Genomic DNA, 20,607 nt, shown 5'->3' with positions numbered 1-20,607 from the left:
AGTGATCTCAACCCCTCTGCCACCTAAGCTGAATTAAAAATTAAATCAGCTTTTTGTGCCCTAGTGTTACAATTCCAAGTCAGTAGAAATAGAGTTGTATTATCGTACGATATATTTCGGTACCAAGTCAGCTTGACAGTTGTTATACATTCGTTTGATGTTTTTATCATTTGATTTTGCAATTTGATAAAGGACTTCACGTTTTGAATTTTCCTAGGAGTTCATTTTTTTTGTTATTTTACTGTTTATTTACTATGAAATTAGGTCCAAGGATTATAATTTAATATGCCAAAAGTATAAAATGCTTCACGAATTTGCGTGTCATGAAAAATGAGTCTCAGACATTAGCTCGGCATCATCATTAGTAAACACATGGTAAACTGTTCAGAACAATTGTAAAATCATGGAGGTTTATTGTTGTCATGGAGAAGTATGACATCAATAGTAATGGAATACTGTTACAGTCTTGTAGATTGAGAGAAACATGCGCCTTTCGTCGCCAGATTTGTTTTTCATTTTTTTCAACATTTTCTGATGTAGGGAAACAGACGACTTTCATTATCAGATTTTCAAAACTTTGTCAGCCCCATTTGATTGAGGAAAGACACTCCTTTTATAATCCGATTGTTTTCTTTCTTGTCAATACTATTACAGCTCTATCTGATAGAGAGAAGCAAACTTCTTTCGCCATTTATGAAACAATGGAAGAAAAACTTTTTAATGATTAATGTAGAAATTTTGAAGAGAAAAAAACATTTACTAATTTTTCAGTATTATAATGACAGCTGGACTTGTCGTTTCGCAATTAACAGAGGTCTGGGATTCATTTTTTGTATATGATAAATTTGTTAACCTTCATCGAGTGTCATCAAAAATTAGACAGCAGTTTAAAATATTCCAGATTCAAAAACAATAATATCATCATTTTTTTCAGAACTTTTCAGCCCCATCTGATTGAGGAAAGACAAACCTTTTATAATACAATATTTTTTTCTCAATACTTTTACAGCCCTATCTGATGGATAGAAGCATACGCCTTTCGTCATCAGATTTTTCTCAATAGTTTTACGGCCCTATCTGATGGAGAGAAGCATACGCCTTTCGTCATCAAATGTTTCGATATTTAAATTATAATTTGCTAAATAATAAAGAATAATCTTTGATCTGTTATGTTTATGACTAGTTTATTGTAGTTTCGGTATACAAGAATGTGAATAATCACAACTGTTGTACATGCATTATTTGTCGATATTGATTTTAAATTTGATAAATTCATCTTTAACATGAAATATAGATTGTTTATATATATATATATCATAAAGTTGCGTCTTATTGAAAACTTGTGTGATCAACGCGCAAACCACCTACAGATCATAATACACTTAACAAAACATTAGAGGCAGGCAGATGAATCCAAAGGAAGTGGTAAGGGTCTCTCGAATATGTTAATTACGCCACATTCAGTATATAACCGTCCTTACTCAGAAACCTATAATTAAGTATTTTTCTTTGTGGCAGTGTATAGGTTTTTCGCTTATTGTTTTGTACATATAACAGAACTTTATCCGAATTGTTATGTCGGGCCTTTCAAAGCTAACTATGCGATATGGTCGTTGTGAATTGCCATGCGTTAATCTAGGGTTGTTAACTGTTATCATTTGTTTGATAACAACCGACGTGGTACAGGCATTTTCTCATATAGAAAAATAGATGATTGAACCTGGTTTATTAGCTACCTAAATCTATAATTTGTTTGTCATCTGATCAAATTCTATTATATAGACGATGTGTGAACAAAACAAATAAACATAATAAACTTATCATAGATACCAGGACTGAAATTTAATATATACGCAAGACGCACGTTTCGTTTACGAAAGACTCATCAGTGACGCTCGAATAAGAAAATGTTGAATAGGCCAAATAAAGTACGAAGTTAAAGAGCATAGAGTACCAAAAATTCCTAAAAAGTTTTGCCAAATACAGCTAACTAAAGGTAACTTATAATTGAAGTAGAATAGCCTTAGTATTTAAAAAATTATAAATTAACAGTTAGTCTATAATTATGAACATATCAATGATAGTTCAAGTCAAGACGGAAGTGCAGACTACTGGACCAGTAATACCCTCGGAGAAATTAATCTCCACCAGCAGTGGCATCGACCCTGTGGATGTAAATCACTATAAAACAATCAAATATGTATCAAAGAATCACAGGACAGAATATAGACAAAGTACACTAGCGAAAATGAAATACCTGAATACAAAAATTAAGCATAGCACAATATCACAATGACGAGATTTTAACAACAGAGCACCGTTCAAAGGGACATCACAAAAAACAGACTAAACAGTAAAAGTAATAATCTTAAAACAAATTAAAGAATACTATAACACGTTATTTAGACATGACAAACCATGACAATACCAAGAAACTGTATTTCAAGACCATCGTGTATTATTTATAAAATTTATGAAAATGTTATTGAATATTAATCAAAAAGGGGTTGGTACCTGTGGCGTTCTTTGACATACCCCTGGTTCATCAACTTTCTGCTCAGGCACTGGTGACTTAATACAAAGTCTGAGTAGCTGTTGCACTCTCTTGAATATCGAATAACTTTGGAAATGTTTCATTCATATTCATGTTAAGTTGCTACATTGCTTTAGAGGAGGGGGAAATTGATATTTACGAAATTAAAATAGTCTCGTTTGTCATAGATTGTGGTACTGAGATGACCATGTATGTCACATTTAAGTTTTTTAAGTCTGACGGAGGAAGCAGTGTCTGTTGTTTCTTTAAATTCTCAGTCCTGACTAAGGAGGATACAATAATATAACCCAATCTTAAAAGTTTGAATTCCTAATGGAAAGAACATCACCAATATATCTGAATGTGAAATTAAAAACTGGCATCTGTTATCTTCTTGTTTTTGACAATGTCAGAAAAACTCCAATTCATTTGAAATAAAGTCGACAGAAAAGGCGAACAGTTTTTTCCCATGAAATGCAGACATGAAGTGTCGTCCAAGTCTTTGTTGAAGAATTGTCTCAGTGGCAATCATTCGACATATTTTATTTTTTATAAGACACAGTGTTGTTAGAGTCGTTGGTGGAGAGGTGACACATTGGTTATCATTCGACATATTTAATTTTAATAAGACACAGTGGTGTCAGAGTCATTGGTGGAGAGGTGACACATTAGTAATCATTCGACATATTTTATTTTTATAAGACATGGAGTGTCCACAGAGTGAGTGTCCACATAGTGAGTGACCACAGAGTGAATGTCCAAATAATGAGTGTCCACAGAGTGAGCGTCCACAGTTTGAGTGTCGTACATAAATTTCTTTATAGTTAAAAGATTAAAAGTAAAACTTCATATAAAATCATTTATTACTTTATTGTATACATTATTGTTCTTCTTCTCAAAGTCTGATTAATGACTAGAGAAAAGATATGAAAGGCAAATAGTGGTAAACCGGTTAAAATCAAAGACTCTTTTACAGTCATACACCAGTTTTATAAGTGTATAGTAAAACCAGTCAAAATCAAAAATATCTAAACAGTCAAACAGAAGTTTGATCAGCATACAGTAAAACCTGTCTTTTAAAAATAAAGGAAATTAAAGGCAAATTGAATTAAAACAAAGAGATATAAGCCTCTATTTCAAGACAATAATGTAATCACTGTGAAATTGTCACTTCTAATTAAGTGCCAGTCTTTGTAAGAATTGGGCAATTTTTAAGGAAATCAAAACATGGCTGGAAGAAAACCCATCAACCTAACCATCCTATTTTGAAGTAAACCTCTTCCATAGTTAGAAATGCTAGATCTTTTGTTTCTGCATGTCTGGAAACTCCTGAAATCTTCCTATGTATCTTAAATCATTTTTGGGAACTCCCAAAATCTTTTCATGTATCTTAAATCATTTTTGGGAACTCCCAAAATCTTCCCATGTACCTTGAATAATTTTTGGGAACTCCCAAAATCTTTCCAGGTATCTTAAATCATTTTTGGGAACTCCCAAATCTACCTATGTATCTTAAATCACTTTTTTAAAGTTTGAAGTGATTTATATTATCCATATAAAACATTGACTTTTCATGGAGTAAGTAAAGAATTGTAATGAGGGCTTTCTGTAATAGGTCAATAGTAAAACACAGCATATATTAAATAATTAATACACATAACATGTTACATATTTCGGACAAAATAAAATGATATCAATCATAATCAACATTTCTGCAATTTAGTTTTATATCATTTAACACAATTCCCAATTACATACATCCTTCATTAACAATGCCTGAATAAATAGATCTTTAATCAACAAGGACAAAATATTGGTGTACACTTTTAAAAGTGCTACCCAGAATGCATTAAATTCTGCAATGGTTTTATTATAAGATTTGAATCATTACTGAAAAAAATACATTAAAATTACATCATATAAACCATCAAGGCTAACATTTGTGATAGATATTCTTAAAAGTTAAACAAAAACATATATATATATGTATACAATAAAATGCAAATAATATTATAATGATTCTACAGTACTAGCTATACTTTCATTGTTTTGGTCTACAAAAATACTTTAACACAAAACAACATGATTTGTTCTTTTAAAACGACATATCACAAAATCTTAACATAATACAAATAACAAGTCTACTAGCAACATAAAGATAACAGCAGGATCATTGACTATACACAACAGCCCGGGTGGATTTTGCTTTTTCCACCGGCCCACTAGCTATAATCTTTTTTTTTGTAAAAATAGTGATTACAAATGCTTAACTGCTTTTTTTCAATTGACTTCACTTGCCGTTCTATTGATTAAACAAAAGAAATTGCATGCAACTCCTATGGGTTGGCAGAGTGGACAAGCTAGAAATATTGCCCACCGGGTGCCCACTCCCACTATGGACAGGAGAACAAAGCAAAATCCACCTAAGCTATAGTGTATAATTGCCCTTAACACACAAATATTCAAACAATAAATGAGCTGCCATGGATAGAAATTAGCTCATCATAGATACCAGGATCAAGTTTAATCTGTTTTATGCAAATGAATATCAATACATATGTACATGTGTAAACCTATTTCCGGTTGAAACAACTCTTTGCAAAGTCTGTAACTGTTTGAAAATTGAGTTTATATATTGATTGATTGTTGGTTCCTTAACGTCCAATGGCAAATATTTCATGCATATTCAGGACGAGAACAAGTTCACAATATATACAATAAGAAGGTCTCGTCATAATAAATAGAGGCCATTTGGGATGATGGTTGGGGAAATTTGGACTGCCACTGAAAAATTAGGGTATATTGGATAGGGACAGAAATTTTGTCTTGCAACAGGCCACCTACGGGCCCTCAAAGAGTTGTTCATATAAGAATTCTACAACATACACTTGTATTCTTCTTTTATTTGAATGTTCCAAAATCAATATAATTCTTATCCATTAATATGTATAAGTGCGATTGTATAAGGTAGATTTCTATCCAAAGCAGCTCAAATAATTAAGTTACATCTTTTTCTGGTTGAATGTTCACGTATTACTGATCCCTTGTCACACTAAATTTTATTCTATGTATTCACAATTACTGCTTGTTTGAAACAACTTACAAAAACAAATAAGGACCTAGGACTTCAGTTCAGAAATAAACCTGCCACCAAGCATAATTCTTTTATTTTTATTAGAGCACCCCATTATTATCTATTCCTGATTGTTTTGCTCTATTTTCTCTATTCTTTTTTTGTCAATTATTCTGCACATTTATCCCACTCTATATTCTCTATTCTGGTATTCCCATTCAAACCCTCATATATGAAATGTCATGGGGAAATAGTTTAAATACAAAATGGTATATAAAACTAATTCATTTTAAAGAGTAATATATTTTTGCTACTTTCTATGAAAATTAACATGAATATTTCTTCTCTAACATACATGGTAAAACAAAATGTCTTTTTACGCATCAATGTGAAAGATTAAAAATAAAACACACCATTATTAAAAGAATCTTGTTACTTTGTAAGTGTAACAAACCATTATAATTTGATTTCAAAACAAATGTATTTCATCATTTCTATTTATAGCAATTACAGTTTTAATATTAACTTTTATACAAAATATTTCAATTGGTCAAAAAAATAAATAAATAACATTCTTATAAATATAAATTTCTTACAATTTAAATTTCAATGATTAAGCTTGAATTTCTATATATTCATTTTCTATTATTTTATTTGAGATGAGAGGGGAAGCATACAATGATATCAAAAACAAATTACAACGTTGTAGCTCTCTCATAGAAAATCCAACTATCAATAAATTGATTGTAAGTTCAGGACATACATCACTAGATTGTTTTGGTAAAGTCATCACTGAAGAGTTTCCAAAACACCAAATCTGATGTGGAGAAAATGGCTAAATACTTGATAGTTGTATTAGCAAATTAAGAAAGGTGCACTGAATTGGACTTCAAGTGTTTCCAGTGGATTGATTGACATAATAAAAAATTTCTTCACAGGGGCGGATCCAGCCATTTTTAAAAGGAGGGTGCCAAATCTATAGAAAATCACAGTTAAAATAATAGCACTACTTTCTGTAAATTGTAATCTAATTAGTAAAATAAAATACCTGTTAAAACAATCTATGTAAAAAAAATTTGAAAAGTCAGTAAAACTATATGTGTAACACACACAAAAAAAGATTTTGCTACAAAAACCCAATGTATGCCTCTGTGTATTTACTTCATGCGAACAGATTCTGATATTCAGATATTCCATCTCCATTTAAAGAAGGATAAACAAACTCTTCAGAACAACCCTACATTGTACAAATAACAAATCAGTTGACAAAAAAATATGCCTATCCTGTACATTTGTATTACAAATGTTACAAATGTGTTGAAAATAGAAAATTATGTCTATCCTGTTTATTACAAATGTGTTGACAAAAGAATATGCCTATCATGTGTATAACAAATGTGTTGAAAATAGAATATGTGTCCTGTGTAATACACATGCATATGTCTGTCCTGTGTATTACAAATGTGTTGAAAATATAATATTTCTATCCTGTGTATTACAATAATCATTAACTATAGTTTTATGGTCGCCATTTGAGCCTTCAGCAAGGTCATGGATATTTGAATTATCATCTATTACAACAAAACTATCACTCTGTCTACATATATGGTCCTTATATTTTCTATTTCCAATGAAGTCACTTTGTCTGACAGAGTCATCGTCTATAACAGAGTCGGTCTTACAACTTGTGTTATAATTTTTTGGGGTTTGATCAAATATGTTAGAGTCTATATCTCTTAGGGCATTTTGGTCAAACTCTGTCAAATGTTCAAATTCATTATCGATCACATTTGGTTTTTTGTACATGTCTTTTTTTAAGGTAGGAAATTCTGCATCATGAAATAAAGGTAATTTTGTATTTTCAGATTTTATCCTTTCTTTTTTTACAAATTGTATGGAATCTGTTTTAGACAAATTTTGGATTGTTCCTGATTTAGAATTTTGACTTTCTGGTTCTGCCAACATAATAGATCTGGGAATTGTCCATGCATCTACTTTTGGAATGTTTTGTGTCTGGTCCTCGTTAGAACGGCTGTCTATAGGACTGCCAGTGGATCTTTGAATCGATTCTGAACTTGTTTTTGGAACTGAATTAGAACTGGTCTTAAGATTCGTACCATTCGCCAATTGGTTCTTAAGTGACTCAGAAGATATAACTGTGCTTTCACATTCAGAAACATCAGAGCTTTTACAACTTTCGGGAGACAGTTCGGAATTATCAACATCAGAATGACCTCGGTCTGTGGAATCAGAATTACTACGTGCCAGTGTGTCTTCTGACTTGTCAGATAAGTTGTCATCATTTCCAGACAATTTTACAAGTTCGTCTAACACAAAGAATGAGTCTTCTGGGTTCTCGTTACTCTCCGTATTGCTGACCTGTCGAGACATTTCACACATGGCTGATTCTGTGGCAGATATCCCCGTCTCACTTGCACTATGTTCCTCTATACTTGGAGTCACCATACGCTGTGTCAGAATTGGTCCACCTTCTTCATAAAAGGTCTAAAAAATACCAATAAAAATATTAAATTAAAAACCACAAGGCATATTATTTACTGATTTATGTATATATTGTATCTGGAATAATTGATTGATTGATTTGAGCCAAGTTTAGCACTCTTGACTAAATTATGGGAGCCATTTTTTAAAGGTCCTGAGGAAGACAGAATATTGACCTATGTGTAAAAACAGGTATTCCTTGTAAAACAAGATTCTGATCAAAGAAACAGCAAAGTAAGGCTCCACTGTGATACAATGCTTTGCCACCAGCCACCTTCAGTAACGCAGGAAACATAGATTGATTGTTTGATTGGTGATTAACGCCACTTTCAACACTATTGTGCTATTTCATTTTTATTAGTGATGGAAGCCGAAGTCCCCAAAAACCTAGCAATCTTCAGTAGAAAAACTGACAATCCCAGTCAATTAAGATTGAAGTTCGAGTGCACCTGCCCCTTTCCCGATTCGAACTCATAACCTCAGTGTTGACTGGCTAAGTGAAACAGTATTTTGGTTACTAACAACTCGACCAACAAGGCCACCACAAAATAATGTGTTTTTTTAACTTAGACTGACTGTATAGTGGGTTATTTACGCCGGTGTAAAATCACATGATTTTCATTGAAAACGGTATATGAAATATTTTGGTGGTTAATGTTTTGACGGATTCAACTTTTATCAATACCTCTGCATGAACACTATTCAATTGGCAGAATTTATTTTGATGATTTGGTTCAATCCGCAAAAATTTCATAGATGCCAACCCCCTTTTGACACAATCAGTAACAAACTATGAAATTTTCCGTATTTTTGAAAAGTTTTCAGTAATCATTCATAAACGTGCACTTACCAATAAAAATTACTGACGAGTGGTTGCAAGGTGATGTGCACTAAAATTTGTCGTTTAAAATGTCTGTAGTTTGTATTCCATTAATTAATTGTTCAGATGTTCTCGACTCGTACATTTTCGTTTTGTTAAAGAGAAGTAGAGAAAGGGGGAAAGCTTCTCATAAAATGCAAGTTTGCCTCTTCGGAAGTCAGTTAGTTACTCGACAATAGGTTGATAACTCCCGAGAAACCGGAAGCATTACATTGGCGTTTTCTTAGTACCGGACCAGGACGGAAAAGTAATGATAAAAATCCGTGTTTTACAAAATTGAACGACGATGATTGGTAATCCGTAACTATTCGACTTTGACCGTAATAGCGTAGTTTTTATAGCGGAGAAACTACGCAAAAATCGTAATGGTTGGCATCTATGAAATTTACCCCCAGCGAAAATAACCCGCTATATGGTATATCTTGCTACAATTATAAATATTAGTTTTAAACCTTTCTTACCTTTCTAGCTTGGACCTGTTCTAAGGAAACGATTATTTCTGGAATGGTTGAAGGTGCATTTAACATCAACGAGGCAAACTGGGAGAAAATCTGTGGTGCATGTGTTATTGGCTTTGTCTGAAAACCAAAAACAATGTTTAATCACGTGCATGTACAATCTATTAGTGCTAATTTGCTTGTCATTTAAAATAACTTCTTACTGTGTATCATGTGTATTGCAATAAACCTTTCCTATTAACTTAATATGGAATATACACAGTCTCCATGCGGTTGCTTTCAACCAGTCATTTTCCTAAAAATGTATAGGAGGTAAGATAAACCAGTATATCCCTCCTTTAAATGGGGGGGATTAAAATAGCAAATGAACCTGTATAGAAATAAAAGGAGATGTAGGATATGCTTCAAATAATCTAAAACAATGATATACTTCATTAAAAAATAGCCAATCAAAATGTCTGTTGCGCTGTCTATCAGTTTTAATCTGTATTTTGTTCTCAATTTTACATTTCTTTACATCTTACATACAGGTATATATTGTATGTCATACACTAGGCAGTTTTAAATATATTTTAATCATACTTACAACACTAAATTTCTTGCCCTTTTTACTTGATCGTCTTCTGGTTGGACGTACACTGGAATAATCAGTATCTTCTGTCTTTTTCAGTAATATATACTTGCCATCATCTAATTCATCAACTACACCTAAAAAAAAAAATATATTTTCTTATTCAAATTCTATCTAATCATGTTTATTATCAAATTCTAGTCAGAGGTTAAATCTTTGATGGCCAAAAACTTTCATGAGACTTGTTTATTGCAGTTTTCACACAGGAATCAACAAAATTGCTTTTAAGATTGATGTTCACTGAACATGCTGAATGCTCTAAGAATTTTAGTAAAAAGTCTCAACTCTCAATTTTGTTTAAAATTTAAAAATGTGTACAAGGCAAGCTTTGCGTTGATTCATCTTAGAAATGAAAGATTTAACATAATGGTAAAGCATCTTTATGAGCATTAAATAACTTTGGCTTTTTCTTATTAAAGTCATTTATTGTATATATGCGACATGTTTTAAGGAAACACAGACTAAAAAAGACACCACTGTATTATGCCTTAGAGTCTACTTACATTTCATTTGTTTTTCGAATTGATGTTTTGTCTAAATTTCAAACCTGTTTTTTGACCCAGTTCTCCTACCTGTATTTTGTCCTACGTATCTTACCTGTATTTTTAGATGGTTCTTCCACCTCATCCTCTGCAACCTGGAATTTCTGCAGGTAATTTATCAATGTATTACATAGTTTGATTTCATCTTCATATGGCTCTTTCTGTAACCCGTACTCTTCACTGCAATCAAAAATAAATTGGAAAATGGAAAAGTAGTCAGTACTTAAGTGCCTTTCTAAAATTTTCTTTTTCTAAATTTCTATAATGTAAAACTAAACTTGAATGTTAACTCCCTGTGCGATCAGGCAAAGATGGCTTCAGATGGATTTTTTTTCTAGATCCTTTTCAGTTAAATAGCTCATCTACTGTTTTGGTACTTATACTTCCTCAGCTTTCAAATATTCCCCTTTGAGAATTCCTGATCAAGATAAATCCAGAATAGTGCTTCATATGCATGCAATTTATGATGCGTTGTTATACTTTTTTCTTCTGTGTACAATTTTTAACCCTGATAAAATATTTACATATCATTCTGGAAAGCCTCCATATGAGATTTGCTTTCTTCTTTCCGTTTAAAACTGTCACGTTTCTTTTGTTTCTTCATTTCGTCTTTGACCTCATTGTATTCTTTTTCATGCTGCTTGAATTCATGGATCATGTGACGTTTTCTTGTGTACAATTTGTCAATCTCTGTGAATAAAAATAATCAAAGCACTGTAAGCCCTATAAGCACTCCAACTCATAAATAAAATAAATAAAATAAAATAAAGACTTTTCAATTTTTTCCTAGTTTCAATTCTTTTAAAATCTAGGTAAAGATCCTTCTGTCAGATAGAATAATACAACATGTTATAGCAGGTGCTGATGTCATGATGGATAATCTTAATTTTGTTTTTAATTGCTTCATAATGTACTATACAAAAGGAAGTATAACAGACTAAATCAGTCAAGTTCCATTTGTAATTAAAGGGACATAACTCTAGAACAGTTAGATTTTCAAATGTTCATGGATAGGAAGTATAAAATGTTATAATCAATGCACTGTATTTTGTGTATCTCAAAGGCAGTGATACACCTTTGAAGATTTGGACATCATGCAATTTTTCTCAAAAAAACTGACAAAATCAAATGCTATCAAATATTCAAAGTGAAAATTATCTACCACATTTGACATGGTATAGGCATTTTCCAAGGAAAAGTGTGTGTTAAATCTGGTTTTAAATGTAGCTAAAACTCCTACATGTATGATCATACCTTTCTTCAATACATATAACTTGCTCTTTTTCTCTTCTAATAATTTCTTTGTTTCGTCTTCTTTGTTCCTGAGCTGGTTCACATTCTTTTGATATCTCTATAAATATATATATATATATATACAATTAATACTCTAGAGGTCCTTTGATATCTCTATAAAAATATATGCAATAAATAATCTAGAACGCCTTAGATATCTATATTAATATATAGACAATTAATACTATAGATATTTATAAATTATAGTTGGTCATATCAACAAGAGTAATCTTTTGGCTTGAGCTAGTACTGTGAAAGTGAGAAAAGCAATGCAGTTGAGATAACCAATGATAATCAGTTTACAGCTATTTTACCTATTTGAATGACATAGTTAATTTCATTGACAACAGCACATGCACCCTTAGTTTCTAGCAAAAAAAAAATCAATATCACTCTACTGTGCTGAGAAAGGAAATTTTCAGTAAGATTAAAGGAAAATTTCTTTAAATACCAATAAAGAATGTTATGATCAATGTACTATATTTTGTGGTTCTCAAAAGTAATGAAGATTTAGGTAAGTCAGTACCAAAGGATTCATATTACAATCTTTACTAAAAAATGCACATGAATTAATATAGATGGAAACTCACATCTCTTTCTTCTCTCATTCTCCGCTGTCTTTCTCTTATTTCATCCACTTCTTTCTTTGCTGCTAAAAACTGACTGAAATAGATATCACAGTTTATTAAATCAGGCAAATCTAAAATTGAGAGGACACAAACTTACAATGAACTTTGTTCTTTGTTACTTTACAAATTGTTATATGTCTTCAAAATTTCAACTAAAAATTAACTTGAAATCAAAAGATTTAAAAAAAAATTATTTGACCATTACTGGGAAATGCTTGCACTAAGTATGACTGATTGATTGTTGCTTGCTTAATGTCAAATGCACAATATTTTAAGCATACTGTGAATTCATTTATTTTCGAGGGTACCAATTTTGCATGGATTGAAGAAAAGTTGTACATACCTCAGATATATCTAGATATCTGATTTTGTAGTTTGCCAAAGTCTGCATACAATCCTATAAGTAATTGGAACATAGTTTAACACCTTAATTTGTGGATTAACTTAACCCATGAAATCTATGAAATTATTTTGATCTTTTGATACATACCTGAGGCCTTTCTTTGATCATTTGATACATACCTGAGGTCTTTCTTTGATCATTTGAGACATACCTGAGGTCTTTCTTTGATCATTTGAGACATACCTGAGGTCTTTCTTTGATCATTTGAGACATACCTGAGGTCTTTCTTTGATCATTTGAGACATACATGAGGTCTTTCTTTGATCATTTGAGACATACCTGAGGTCTTTCTTTGATCATTTGATACATACCTGAGGTCTTTCTTTGATCATTTGAGACATATCTGAGGTCTTTCTTTGATCATTTGATACATACCTGAGGTCTTTCTTTGATCATTTGAGACATACCTGAGGTCTTTCTTTGATCATTTGAGACATACCTGAGGTCTTTCTTTGATCATTTGATACATACCTGAGATCTTTCTTTGATCATTTGAGACATACATGAGGTCTTTCTTTGATCATTTGAGACATACCTGAGGTCTTTCTATGATCTTTTGAGACATACCTGAGGTCTTTCTTTGATCTTTTGAGACATACCTGAGGTCTTTCTTTGATCTTTTGAGACATACCTGAGGTCTTTCTTTGATCTTTTGAGACATACCTGAGGTCTTTCTTTGATCTTTTGAGACATACCTGAGGTCTTTCTTTGATCTTTTGAGACATACCTGAGGTCTTTCTTTGATCTTTTGATACATACCTGAGGTCTTTCTTTGATCTTTTGATACATACCTGAGGTCTTTCTTTGATCTTTTGAGACTGTCTATTTCTGCTACGATTTTCTTCTCCTCTGTCATTTTGAAGTTCTGAATCTTTAACTGCCATTCTAATCGTCTGAAATGTAAAAATCAGAAAAAGTTATCACAAATACAAATAAAGACAACATCATACAATGCCAAATACCACTAAAGAGATTATGTTCATGCTCTTATACCTCCTAAAAGCGAAGACCTTTTAAATATTTATATTATGTGTAATTATTTTTCTTTGACATAATGACCTCAAAAAACCAATAGACATCTATATCATTATATATGACCATGAAAAGCACATATCATAGTCATTAAGGTGGTACCTAACACTTTAGCTAAAATTATTTGGGCTCCTTTAATTTTGATAAATTAAAAAAGCATTTACTTTGATCCTTTGACAAAAATATAAAAATTTAAACAAATTTGAACCAACCGTTTTATCAGAAAAAATACACTGGTTATATAGCAGTTTGACAAACACTTATTTTGATCATTGAGAAGCTTTATATTACCTTAACAACCCTAATGTGATTAAAACCTTTAGCTGATTTTACAGAGTTATCTCCCTGTAGTGTTAGGTACCACCTTAAGCATCATGAGCTACTTTGCTACATATACACAAATTGTAACTGTAACCCTGGCTTTTTCAATGCAGTTTTGTTTATTGTTGAAAGCTGTTTCATGACCTTCTACATGTTTAAGGTCACTTGGTCTCTATAGGAAAGTTGTCTTAGTGGCAATCAGACCACATCTTTTAATTTTTATATTGACATGTCAACTTTGTATATACTACTTTCACAAATGTTTATAAGAGTCAGGCATGCTGGGCATGAATTCACCATTTGGAAATAGTTACATTGCTTTTTTTTATAATTCATATTTTTGAGGAGATTAATTCCTTTAAAAATAGTTGTTAAGCATTGATTTTCAAACTTGACATTACTGATATAAACATGATTAGAAATAAATTTCATAAAAACCAGACAGAAGGTCACCCGTATTTTGATGTCCCCACATCACCACCTTGTAGCACAAAGGACAAAAAACAAAAACATTTATATATGTATAACAGGGAAAAACCCAGCAATACTTAAAAATATTCTAGTATGCCCAAATCCTACACAAAAAAGAGACAGTGGGTAGCAAGGCAGGCAGTGTTTTTTTCAAAGAGACAATAAAATTGAGAATGGAAATGGGGAATGTGTCAAAGAGACAACAATACGACCATAGAAAAACAACAGCAGAAGGTCACCAACAGGTCTTCAATGTAGCGAGAAATTCCCAAACAAGAAGGTGTCCTTCAGCTGGCCCCTTAACAAATATATAACAACTACTTTTGAGAAGGCAGCCATTTTCTGAATATGTAGAGTAAGGGCAAACAACCAAATTCTTTTTTATAGCCTTAAAATTCAAAGGGAACAACTGAATCTTGAATTTATTTACGCTTATGATACAATGCAGATTTAAGTCTAGAAAAGCCCAATTTTAAAATGGGTGAGTGGGGATGATAAGAGATGCACTTTTGTTTCTTGTTGGTTTGCTGTTTAATGCTTGGGGAATTAGAAACCACATTTTTCATGATAATGGTTTACAATGATGTCTATTAATGTCTAATCACCTTATTGCATCATCTATTTTCACGTCACTTCTGTAATGTAGTCTGGACTGTAACTGGTCTTGTATACCTTTCTATAAATAGAATCAAAATACTGGAGTACTGTTAACATAACAAATACATTTCATCAATTGATACAATACATTCATTTAATTCATAAACAATGGATTTTATTATGTTAACATGGTTAAATAACATTAATTGAAACATTTTTCTCACTCTAGTTGTCCATTTGACAACCTAATGCCATGTCACTTTATTTGTCAGGATAGCTAAATGAAATCATAGTTCAGAAAGGTAGTCAGCTTTAGTGCTTTGTAAATGATATCTTATTACAGAAAGGTAGTCAGCTTTAGTGCTTTGTAAATGAAATCATAGTTCAGAAAGGTAGTCAGCTTTAGTGCTTTGTAAATGATATCTAAGTACAGAAAGGTAGTCAGCTTTAGTGCTTTGTAAATGATATCTTATTACAGAAAGGTAGTCAGCTTTAGTGCTTTGTAAATGATATCTGAGTAAAGAAAGGAAGTCAGCTTTAGTGCTTTGTAAATGATATCTTATTACAGAAAGGTAGTCAGCTTTAGTGCTTTGTAAATGATTTCTTAGTACAGAAAGGTAGTCAGTTTCAGTGCTTTGTAAATGATATCTAAGTTTAGAAAGGTAGTCAGCTTTAGTGCTTTGTAAATGATATCTAAGTTCAGAAAGGTAGTCAGCTTTAGTGCTTTGTAAATGATATCTTAGTACAGAAAGGTAGTCAGCTTTAGTGCTTTGTAAATAATTTCTAAGTACAGAAAGGTAGTCTGCTTTAGTGCTTTGTAAATGATATCTTAGTACGGAAAGGTAGTCAGCTTTAGTGCTTTGTAAATGATATCTAAGTTCAGAAAGGTAGTCAGCTTTAGTGCTTTGTAAATGAAATCATAGTACATAAAGGTAGTCAGTTTTAGTGCTTTGTAAATGATATCTAAGTTCAGAAAGTTAGTCAGCTTTATTGCTTTGTAAATGATATCTTAGTACAGAAAGTTAGTCAGCTTTAGTGCTTTGTAAATGATATCTTAGTTCAGAAAAGTAGTCAGCTTTAGTGCTTTGTAAATGATATCTAAGTTCAGAAAGGTAGTCAGCGTTAGTGCTTTGAAAATGATATCTAAGTTCAGAAAGGTAGTCAGCGTTAGTGCTTTGAAAATGATATCTAAGTTCAGAAAGGTAGTCAGCTTTATTGCTTTGTAAATGATATCTTAGTACAGAAAGTTAGTCAGCTTTAGTGCTTTGTAAATGATATCTTAGTTCAGAAAAGTAGTCAGCTTTAGTGCTTTGTAAATGATATCTAAGTTCAGAAAGGTAGTCAGCGTTAGTGCTTTGTAAATGATATCTAAGTACAGAAAGGTAGTCAGCTTTAGTGCTTTGAAAATGAAATCATAGTACATAAAGGTAGTCAGCTTTAGAGCTTTGTAAACAATATCTTAGTACAGAAAGGTAGTCAGTTTTAGTGCTTTGTAAATGATATCTAAGTTCAGAAAGGTAGTCAGCTTTAGTGCTTTTTAAATGATATCTAAGTTCAGAAAGGTAGTCAGCTTAAGTGCTTTGTAAATGATATCTTAGTACAGAAAGTTAGTCAGCTTTAGTGCTTTGTAAATGATATCCTAGTTCAGAAAGGTAGTCAGCTTTAGTGCTTTGATAATGATATCTAAGTTCAGAAAGGTAGTCAGCTTTAGTGCTTTGTAAATGATATATATGTATAACAAGACTTGGCCTATACTGGGCATAATTGATCATTCGCAAACAAAAATTAAAATCACTTTGTTTAAATCTGTAAAATAGTCTTACCTTCTTTGTAATCTGTTGAGAGAATGCCTTGAGATCAGTATCAATTTTCTTCAGTTTCTCAATCACAGCCAGTTTTTCTGCTCTGGTAGCCTTCAAAAAATTCTGGAAGTTTTCTGCAGTTAGAGATCTCTGTGAACTTTGATAAGGAACATTATAAAATAAATTTGAAAAATATGCTATTAACTGAAGTTAACTTTCTCCACAGAAAGTAGGGTATTAATTAATCATGTGTGTAACTTTCTGTCAAGTAGAGTATGCTATTAAATAATCAAGTGTGTTACATGTGTTATTTTCTCTCAAAAAAAGAACAGGTTCTAAATAATCAGGAGTTTAATTTTCTCTCAAAAAGAGTATGGTATTAAATAATCAGACGTGTAACTTTTTGTCAAGGGAGTATGGTATTAAATAATAATGTAATAATGTACTGTAAATTAAATTATTTTTGCAAATACTTTATTTCCTGTTATACCCTATCTAGAAGACTTCACGGCTATTTAGTTTCGCTATTTTCTGATTTACTTGATATACATTGTAGTCTAATAAGGAAAGATCTAGGTTTAACATATTTGCAACGATTTTTATTCATGTTTTTTTTTCTTCTTGCGAAAGTTTACAGTTATTAAAGGTCTGTGATCAAAGGATACAAGAAGAGTTTCTTTCTCTTTAATGATGTTCTGTAGACTTTCCACCTCATCTTCATGTTTTTTCTTATTGGGTGGTTTTACTTTCTTTAGATCCAAGGATGAGTTAGAATTTCCTGTGAAGATAAAATAATGTAGAACAAGCCATATTTTAACTATAGAGGTCCACAGACAACAATACAGAGAGAGCCATAATCTAGAAGTTCCCAAACTCTAAATTAAGACCAATGATTTGCAGCTTACCATAATTATGATGATAATATTCTAGCTTGGATGGTCTAGAAATCAAAACAAGAACAAACTTACAAAGATTTACTGAATGCCAAAATGAAGCTTGGACCAGTATTTTGATAGCTAGCAGCAGTACCTATATTTAATGCAAAATCAGCTGTTGCAGTGCCTACTGTTCATCCATTTGAGTTCATGGTTTTGCCAATATCAGCAAACAAAGCCATGAAAGCTTTAAAGAAAAATTTGTACTTTGATGAAAATTTCAATTGGATGGTGGTTCATCTGTTCACAGGGAAACCCAGGAAAATTGGTATCCTGCATATTAAGATTGACAATATTTTATAGGTCTTGTAGAATCATAGTAATTAAATTTGTTCTTCTTGATGGGAGGTACATGTAGCTCAAAGTAATTTTATATGTATTGAAGCAAAAGTAAGAAGATGTATATATGAATGATTTATAATAGAATAATACTCATGATAATACTTGTTTATAAAATATTTTCAGTTATAAATCTACAAATTTGCTTCCCTGCTCAAGATTGTGTATTGTAGATAAGAATTATTTGATGCCACCTAACATAGCTAGGTGATGCAATACTTTTCAAGAATAAAATTTTAAAGATTCCAGAAACACTCTTGTTATATCTGAATTTTCATGCAAGAGGTTTCGATAGGGATGTCAAACTTTGATAGAGGAATATTCTTTAAAAGACAGTATTTAACAAAGAATTTATGTTCACAGACACTATATATATATATACTGAGCCAAAAAAGTTTAGCAACAAAAATGTAAAATTTTATTTTATTACAAAATCATAGCAACATATAACTTTCAATAATATCAAAATGGAATTATGACATGTCAGAAGCCACATGAATGTTTATCACTCATTTCATGAGGATTTTCTTTGTATGGAGCGCAGGAGGGTCAAAATGCGGAAATAAGTATAGCGTTATTCAAAATCAATTTCTCAGCCATGCCCTAAGTGTACCAATGAAGGATTGGCAGACACACCAACAGCCTTCCTTAGTCTATACACTACATTTGTGGCCGGAAAAAGAATTGTAACGTGTTGACGTAAAGCGAAGGTAGCACTCCTCCCTTGACAATAGTTTTTTTGGTCTACGACATATCGACCTATCCTGTGCAGTAGCAATTTGTCGATATCTGTTTGTTAGTATCTAAACTGTTGCCTTATGCACATTAAATAGAGCCACGATGTCAGCAACACTCATTCAGGCCTCAACCATTCCAAGAGGTTTCTGACAGTCATTTTCTGGGAGGCCTGGTTGACGCCCATGCAATTTTTTCAAGGGTGTATATGTTTTGCCTACCAATGGTGTGTTTCTGAACATTAGTGAAAAAGATTTTTTTAATATCGTTTTAAAAGTACAGGTACAGAAGTTAAAACATCAAGTACATGTGCAAAGCTGAAATGGCGCGAAATCAATCACCAGGAAAAAAGTATGACTGTTTTAAATTACAGGTAAAACTTAGGATTATATCAATGATGTTTAAATATTTTTTTTCCAGAAAGAACAAAATAAATTAAAAAAAAAGTGTTGCTAAACTTTTTTGGCTCAGTATATTTCATTAAACATAGTCCTAGACAGTATTTAGCAAAATGTCATGCATAATTCATTATATGATCAGGTAAGCAGACCTGTCATGATGGAAATATTGTAAATGGATTTACATTAACTTAGTGCTTATAATACAGATGCACACCCTGCATTTAGATGCATAATAAACATGATAAATGCAGTTCTAGTTTTTGACCTTTTCAAATTCCTTAGCATCTTTTTATCATTTAGAATATAAACTAGTCATCTTTATATAATAAAATAACATCAAAAGTAAAAGAAATATACTGTTAAAATCAAAACAAAATTTGATGTACATGAAATCTCCAGGACCTTGAAGTGTTGTTAATACATAATATTATGAAATAATTTGTTGTTCTTCTTGCATAAAAGAGTTTGGATGCATCGTTATTGCATCTTCGTAGACAACATAAAGTCCATGAAAACTTAGTTTTAGTTCAAAAACATATTTAATGGAAGGTGAATCCAAAGCATACATAGAAAATACGCATCATGTTTATTTTGGGAACACCCATGTCGTGGCCATGCCTTTCAAAATCCATGACTTTGCTATATTTGTTCTGGAATGTACCTGCAAAAGTTGCTTCCTTACCTAAAATTTCTTTATCAGCATCGTCCTTTGACTCTGCCGAGTCATCCATAGTTTTTGCATTTGTCCAGAAGAGACAGTTTGGTTACCCTGCCAACAGGTGCCTTTTACATTTTCGTAAATGTAAATACACGTCAACTTAGGACACCATTTTTCTGTTTGTGTCACATGATCGCGTTTGATCAATAAAGCTCATAAAAATTTATATGCATCGCCTTTTATGTTTTGTAGAGTAATTAACGTTTTTAATTAATAATAAAAACGCCTGATTAATTTTTATCTCTAAATTAACGTTTATTTTGATACGCTTGATTGATGGCAGTGACATTATGCAAATGAGGGCACTTGCTA

The 20,607-nt window shown here is 31.8% G+C and overlaps 1 protein-coding gene across 1 annotated transcript; it reads right to left on the bottom strand.

The window, feature by feature from the left end:
• Window positions 1-5,774: 5,774 nt before the first annotated feature.
• Window positions 5,775-20,553, bottom strand: LOC134690695 (DNA ligase 1-like). Its single transcript, XM_063550706.1, has 12 exons — window positions 20,260-20,553; window positions 17,833-17,945; window positions 17,189-17,317; window positions 15,374-15,444; window positions 13,736-13,837; window positions 12,503-12,575; window positions 11,874-11,970; window positions 11,144-11,309; window positions 10,675-10,799; window positions 10,033-10,154; window positions 9,450-9,566; window positions 5,775-8,111 (listed from the first exon to the last, which is right to left on the bottom strand). Exons 1-12 carry the CDS (start codon window positions 20,306-20,308, stop codon window positions 7,062-7,064), a joined length of 2,214 nt encoding a protein of 737 aa, XP_063406776.1. The 5' UTR covers window positions 20,309-20,553; the 3' UTR covers window positions 5,775-7,061.
• Between the last annotated feature and the right edge of the window lie 54 nt (window positions 20,554-20,607).

This window comes from Mytilus trossulus, chromosome 11 (genome assembly GCF_036588685.1).
Source record: "Mytilus trossulus isolate FHL-02 chromosome 11, PNRI_Mtr1.1.1.hap1, whole genome shotgun sequence".
Taxonomy (NCBI): Eukaryota; Metazoa; Mollusca; class Bivalvia; order Mytilida; family Mytilidae; genus Mytilus; species Mytilus trossulus.
This window is presented reverse-complemented; position numbering and strand designations above follow the sequence as displayed.